Genomic DNA, 7961 nt, shown 5'->3' on the forward strand with positions numbered 1-7961 from the left:
TATATATATACACACTATATTGCCAAAAGTGTTGGGACGCCTGCCTTTACACGCACATGAACTTTAATGGCGTCCCAATCTTAGTCCGTAGGGTTCAATATTGAGTTGGCCCACCCTTTGCCACTGTAACAGCTTCAACTCTTCTGGGAAGGCTGTCCACAAGGTTTAGGAGTGTGTCTATAGGGATGTTTGACCATTCTTCCAGAAGCGCATTTGTGAGGTCAGGTACTGATCTTGGATGTGAAGGCCTGGCCCGCAGTCTCCGCTCTAATTCATCCCAAAGGTGTTCTATCGGGTTGAGGCCAGGACTCTGTGCAGGCCAGTAAAGTTCCTCCACCCCAAACTTGCTCATCCATGTCTTTATGGATGTCATGTTGGAACAGGAAGGGGCCACCCCCAAACTGTTCCCACAAAGTTGAGAGTATCAAAATGTCTTGGTATGCTGATGCCTTAAAAGTTCCCTTTACTGGAACTAAGGGGCCAAGCCCAACCCCTGAAAAACAACCCCACACCATAATCCCCCCTCCACCAAACTTTACACTTGGTACAATGTAGTCAGGCAAGTACCGCTGTCCTGGCAACCTCCAAACGCAGACACATCCATTGGATTGCCAGACAGAGAAGTGTGATTCATCCCTCCAAAGAACAGGTCTCCACTTCTCTAGAGTTCAGTGGCGGCGTGCTTTACACCACTGCATCCAACGCTTTGCATTGCACTTGGTGATGTAAAGCTTGGATGATATAATCTCCTGTCTCATTATCTTGTTTTTTGGTCTATTCTTGGGGTGGTGGTAATTCTCTTTTAAACAGTTGCTAGTGTGTACTGTTAATTCAGGTCACACAGACTAGCTGGTGCCAGAGTTGCTTATCTAGACCATGGGTGCACACTCTTTTTTGTCTCCAACTTCAAATCATCCCCTTATTTAGATAAGAAATAACATTAGCCAGCCCTTTAATACATTGACTAGGGGTTGGGGTAAGTCCTACAGACATCTGTGCATTTTTAATTTACCCTCCAGAAGTCCGGCCGTTAATATATTAAAGATTTGCATGGAAATGGGTTGGGTTTTGGTAACAAAGCACATTTGAAAAGTATCCAATCCCCAGAGGACTAACATAATTTGATTAGATTAGTACTAGAAAGCCACAAATCCATGCCACTTGATGTAAGTCTATGGGAGCCAGCCCTATAACATTTCAGAATCTGGAAGGAAATAGTAGTCTTTTGAACAGCAGAATGGGGCCCCCCACACACAATATAACTGGTGATTTATACAGGTTTAGCCTAAACACCTATTCATGTTTATTTGTCTATCCCACTGTCCATGTATTGGATATGTCATTGCATGCTTAATTATTTTTTGGTAGCTAAGTAGATTATTAGCTGGTTCTATTATCTAGCTGGTTCTATTACTCTATACCAATACATTTGGTTTTGTGGAGCTCAAATTATGTGCTGGAATCCTCATAACCAAAGGCAATACTTGTATGTATGGAGGCTTATAAAACAGATCATATTACAAAATATTAATTTGGGTAACTCAGACACATCTAGAAATATGACTCTTTTCTAATTTTTCTGTCACCTATAACTCTGTGAATAGATAGAATAATTGCCCAGAGGAGGCAATAGTAACTATTAGTACAGCTGTATTACCTTAAAGGAGAACTATGGGGTTAAGGCTTTTCCCAATAGTTCTCCTTAGGGTAACGGGAAGACACAAACTAGCATCCTCCCATCACCCTAAGCTCAGTATAGCTGTAGCTCGCGGTATACTGAGACTCCGCAGTATATCGCGAACTACTGCTCGTGGTATACAGAGACGCCACAGCTGCAGCGGATCCCGACAATTAAGTCTGGATCTGCCCAGCTGCGTGAGTGACAGCTGGCTCTGCCGATCTACAGGCAGAGCCAGCTGTACCGCCCCTCCCCTGTCTGATCTGCCAGTCAGCGCTGGAGGATCGGAGCAGGGAGGGGGAATTCAGCCCCTCCCCTGTCAGGGCAGAGAGCTGTGACAGGATCGAGAGGTGAGCATACACCGGTATGTGTTCGCTCACTTCTCGATCTAGTGAGCCGACCTGTGACAGTCTCATTGTCACAGGTCGGCTAGAACTAAGAGGTGAGTGAAAAGCACTCACATCATAGTTATCATTTAACGTTTCAAAGTTACATTTATTGAATTTCTTTAACCTTTTTTTTTTTTTAATAAACGCTTTGCTATTACAAAGGGACTAACAATCCCCAGGTTCCCAAAGGGCCCAGGTAAGCTTGGGACACGTGGTTAGACCACCATCTGTAACGTATAGAAGTGATCTATAGCTGTAAGCCTTCCAAATCTTTTGGGTTGAAAGCCTGAAGCATGCAGAGCGAAAGATACACAAACTGCTAATACCTAATTTAGTGGCACTAAAAGGGTTAAAGCAAAGCTCTAGCTAAGATGAACAAGATAAAAAGGTAAATTGAAAAAAAAAAGCAATTGGCTTCAATCCAGCTGTCACCTACAGTTCTTTCCTGCCTCTATATGTCCTTAGTCTGATATCCAGCATAATTTAACACACTTCCTATGAGATCAGCCAGACCTGCCCCAGAGGGCTATATGTGGTAAAATTCAGGTACTTGCACTTCTTGCATTTAAAAATGATGTATTAATGAAAAATTGTTTATCTGCCTCTAACGTTCAGCTTAAAGTAAAATAATTTAGCTAAAATATTTTTTTTTAATGTTACACCTGTAATTCATGCTACTATATCTAAAATTGTATTTCTTCCTTTTCCTGTGTCAAGGGATAATCTCAGCCAGTGGGAGAAAGTGTCCAGAGGAGAAGATACTACAATCTGGCTTCCCACCCAATCTACAGCAACAGATTCAGCAGATTCATTACCGGTTAAGATTGATAATTAACACTGAAGACATTAAAAAAAGGGAACTAAAAGAAGGCATGAGTGCAAGAAGTCACTGAATGCCAGTCTAAATTCTAAAGTGTATGTTCTGGAATGTGTATGTTCTGTAGAAATGTGGTAGGGTAAGGTAGACCAAATGTTTTACTTTCCTTTGTATTGCACAGAAATTATGGTCATTTACCTGATCTCTAAAGCTGTTTCCATAGTTGATCTAAGGGGTTCTTATGCTGTAGGGCCCTCCTGGTACTAAAATGCTGCAGCAGGTCCTAGCATCCAAATACATACTGGAAATGTATAGCATAGCTGTGAGATCAAAACCACATTATTGGAGCAGTAAATGTGTATTACCATTCAAGTTGTTAAAATCACATGGTAAAAACGCTAGTATATTCAGCAGCACTGAGATTCCCTAACTATTGTTGGTAGGTATTTGTCTTTTTGTTTTAACTGAGTATACAGCGCTAATATAACATCTTTAGACACTGTGGCCTATAATACAGCAGCTTCTATTTCACATCACAATTTTTAAAGTGGGGATCTAATATCTCTACACTAGTACACTTTGTATCGGTGGTTCGACACGATACACTTTAGGCTTGTCACATTTTGACACACATTTATTGTTGTCCTTTTTATTTCACTTTTCTTTTCATCATATTTAGATAATGTGATAAAAAGTACTATTCATGGTTTAAACTATTGACACTTATACGAGATATAGACAATTGAACTCTTAGCGCTGCTCATCCAGTTATATAATTTGTCTTTTTGTGAAGATTTCTTTTTTTTTCTTTTTATTGTTTAATTGTGTGCCACTTTAAGGGAAAATAGTTCTTGGCAAACACATAAAATGTTTATTTTTTAAATTAATACTTTTTCTATTCCTTGCCTACTTCTGCTGGCATTGTTATGCACTTTTTTATGATATTAAACATTGCTAAGCAGTTAAAAAAACAAACTAAAAAAAAAAAACAAGGCAAACTTGGAGCATAGATGTGCACAATTAACTCTTAACGTCAAAACAGTTTTAAGCCTTTGGGACAACTTTGATATGTACATTCAGAAGATGAAATTGAACCTAGTGGGCTGATATTAGAAGGTATTGCAATTAGAGTTCTTTGTTGTCTATTAAAAACATCTCAGAACTTTGATACAGAACTCGGAGTAGCTAAAATAATGTAAAAGTCGTCAGTTGGTATCCAGTGCCTTCTACAGCAGAAGAACATTTGCTGCAAAAAGTAGAATTATTCTAGTTAATTGGTTTCCCACTACATGCTATAGGGGAGAAAACTTTAATACTTTTTTTTTTTTTGGTTATGGCTAAAACAACTTTTTTTTTCCGGTCACCCCCTGTAAGAGCTTGTTGTGTAAATCTCTTAATACTTATGTTCATTGTATTTTGAGTTAATTTATCTTAGTTAAATTACTTGCAAAATGTTGCAGTTTAATGATGTTGACATTGGTTAGCTCATTATCTAGCTACACTTTCTCTACCCAAAACACACACAATCATGAGCTTATGGCTTGTGCCCTCTGTGTTGGATTTAAGAGTTCATAACACCTGCGTCCTTGTAGTATACAAACAGACAGCACTATCCAGAGAGTTCCAATAATTAAGACTTTATTGAAATTCACAGCAAATTCAGTGTAACAGTGTATGTAACACCTGCACCGCAAACCACCAACCAGCTACCACCTCTCGCATGTTTCACCCGTAGGCTTATTCATATGAATTCTATGAATAAGCCTATGGGTGAAACATGTGAGAGGTTGTAGCTGGTTAGGGGGTGCGGTGCTGGTATTTGCTGTTTTATACACCTTTATCCACAGTTACACTGGGATGGCTGTGAATTTCAATAAAGTCTGAAGTATTGGAATTTTCTGGATAGTGCGATCTGTTCATATACTACTACAGTCCATGGTGGAGACGCACCTATTAGACCAGCACCTAGGCAGTACTGATGGCGGCTAAGGAATTGGAGCGGTGAGATTTCATTTGGCTCTACCTGCGTCCTTGTATTGTACACTAACTACATCCAAAAACTAGTACAACAAGTTCAGCCCCTCAGGGATATGTACTTTTGTCTCATATAGCTGATTAGTGCTCCATGCTCCACATTATATAACCTTATGCCTACATGGGCATGATTTGGTGTCTGGAGACAAGCAGAAGGAGCAAAATGCAATGGTCAGGGAACTATATAGCTGGCCCATTGTTTGCCTAGAGTGGCAGTATCATGAACGCCACTTAGTGTGCATATTTAGCCTTATTAGCTCACATACTAAATTAAATGTAAATACATTTGAAGGGTGCATTGAGATTGTAGATTGTAGTTTTACCAGTCACATACTATTCCACAGCCCTTGTACTACACTTAGAAAAAGATAAGCAAAGAATTGGCAACAAATAGGTTCTAAAACATGGAGTATATAATGTTAAAAAGCACTCCCGTGTTTACACTTTGTTTTCTGAAAGTTTTAAATGAAATGCACCATTCAAAGACCTGTGGTTGCCTTTTGTATGCTACAAATCTGATGCAGACGATGCATTAAAACACTGTTTTTCCACAGTATTCACAGAAGGAAGAGAGTAACAAAAAAAACCTGCACTTTTTGTGCTCTCTATGAAGGCTGCCACCAAAGATTTTGTTCCTATGGTAGGAATGGCATTGTAGATGTTGTCTTTGTATGGCCCTTCAAAAATACAAGAGGGCATAGATGGTACTTTCATATAAAAAGATGGTTTTGACATAGCACCTTGTCCAGATTGTTTTTTTTTTTTCTTTTCTTCTGGCACAATTAAAATAAAGAACGCAAATTCCTGTTTTAGTTGCTTTTGAGCTAAAAAAAAACAAAAAAAACTTTTTTTCTTTTATGTAAGTGGCATATATTTACTAGCAAAGCCTTGATAAAACTACCCTATATTATTTTCTGTTGATGGGAAACATGACAAACATTGGAAGCAGCAAAGCATATGCCTTCATGAGCTACATTGATTAACTACTGACTTTGACCTGTTGACACATGATTCGTTTTTTATTAACTATACTGTGCAGTAGCCATATTTTCTATAAGTATTCTCTTGAAGTTTTGAGAACTTATTTATGAGCTTTTACAGAATATTTTTGTAACCAAAAGCCAGCCTTTTCAGTTAGCATGATAATATATGTGAAAACTGTGATATAGGCTCATCCTTATATTCTCATTATTTTTGTAAAATTGTGTCTTACTCCTAATGTTACTGTAATTTGTATGTTTTTACTATATTAGATTAGGTCAGATGGCTGTTATTTTAAAGTACTACTAAAGGCATGGTGTTTTTTTTAACCTTAATGCATTTTTTGCATTGAGATAAAAAAACACTCAGTACTCCGGAATGGGGGGGGGGGCATGCACAATACAAGTAGCAATTAAACACCAAGGGGAGGGGCTGTGATCGTGTTTGCCACAGACAAGAGGGAAACCCATGGCAGGATCAACCAGGTATTTAGTAACTTTGCCAAATGGAATGATGAAAAGCTTCGGCTATAAATGAGTAATACTTTTAAGGACATAGGCCCTTAAAAAATGTTGGGCTTAATGACACTTAAATAGCTGTAAAAGAAAACATGTCATGAGATATCAGCTGACTCCCCCATGGAGCACTACTTACCCTTGCCTTAAGAGACTACTCTCCTTGTCAAGCACTACATTCATCAGAAATGTTTTTAGTTGCTAGGAACTGTGCTACAACCATTACACCATGTAGATTCAGACTGCATGCCACTTGTAGGATGCTGGGTAAACTCCAGTGATAATCCACAGATGCACAAGTGTGGAGTACCTATTTAAAACACTCTTCAGACTTCATCTGAAGGATATGAAGATAACTGTTGTTGGCTGTGAAATAATAACTTTTTGACTATACTATCAGACTGCTGCAACATATTGCAAGCCAGTAAAATTATATTTTGTGTGGGGGTTTAAAGATTACCAACTTGTCAGAGGTAACAAAGTGAAGTCCAAAATGCAAGGAGTACAGCTGACGATTTCAAAAAGTGCTTTATAAGAAATCCTCACAGAGCAAGATACAAACAATGAAAAACCACCTAAAACCAAATGCAAGGATACACTATAAGCGGATTCTAAACTAAAGGATGATAAATGAATATTTATTGCCCTTTAGAGGATCAAAGTGCTTCCAACAGAGGCTAGATATGAAACAACAAAAAAAAGTGAATATGATTACACATTGACAATGAATGTTCCAAAAAAGGGGCTTCAGCAGTGCTGCAGTTTTGCAAGCAGAGTAGCCCTTACAAATCCGCATTGCAATTTCACAAGACATCACCGCATCCTAATGGCTGGCTGCTCACCATACAGTTTGGTGTATAACAGAGGTACTCTGTTTAGAGATTTAACATACAAGAGAGTGCATGGACCTCATGAAGCACATATCAATATTTAATCATAATTAAAAGTAAAAACAAACTACTCATGAGTAAAGAAGTTAAGATAAGCTCATTAAATTCATATGGGCTGTTCCCAGCAGATTACCAAATATACTTCTGACAGGTTCATGCATCACACAACACTATTTAACAGTGGCTGATTTGTTTCTGGGGGCCTTCCTGCTTCCTCAGAGCAACATCCTGAAATTGCGCTGCTATTGTAAGATACTGATAGGTGCTGTGGTATTTTTTACCTGCACATATAGGGGGTATATTCGGGTGATCATCTACGAGTACTTCATATGAATTTGATTAACTCATCTTTACTTATATTTGTGAGAAGTTTTTAATATTTAACATGATAAAACATTGATACGTGCCTCAAGAGGCCCATGTGCTCTGTCTTTTGTTAAATGCTTGTAATCAATTATAAATGTCAAAGTTTAGCCAAAGTATAAAGCCAGGATGCCTCAAAAATAAGGGGCCACTGTACATACTACTTGTGTTTAGAAAAACATATATTATAATCATTATATTTATTTTTATATTACTGTATGCATAACATGTGTTATCTGTTTTTGGAAGCACTGCTTCATTTGGTTAATTTATTTATAAGGGTTTTTTTTGTTT

At 38.2% G+C, this 7961-nt stretch overlaps 1 protein-coding gene across 1 annotated transcript in view; it reads left to right on the forward strand.

The window, feature by feature from the left end:
• Positions 1 to 2902, forward strand: part of PDE10A (phosphodiesterase 10A) — a 119035-nt gene extending 116133 nt beyond the window's left edge. Inside the window, exon 21 of the mRNA XM_018571504.1 lies at positions 2785 to 2902. Within this exon, the coding sequence (XP_018427006.1) occupies positions 2785 to 2902 (118 nt within the window). The remainder of the gene's footprint in view (positions 1 to 2784) is intronic.
• Positions 2903 to 7961: the final 5059 nt, after the last annotated feature.

This window comes from Nanorana parkeri, unplaced genomic scaffold, assembly GCF_000935625.1.
Source record: "Nanorana parkeri isolate BGI_ZX_2015 unplaced genomic scaffold, ASM93562v1 scaffold1769, whole genome shotgun sequence".
Taxonomy (NCBI): Eukaryota; Metazoa; Chordata; class Amphibia; order Anura; family Dicroglossidae; genus Nanorana; species Nanorana parkeri.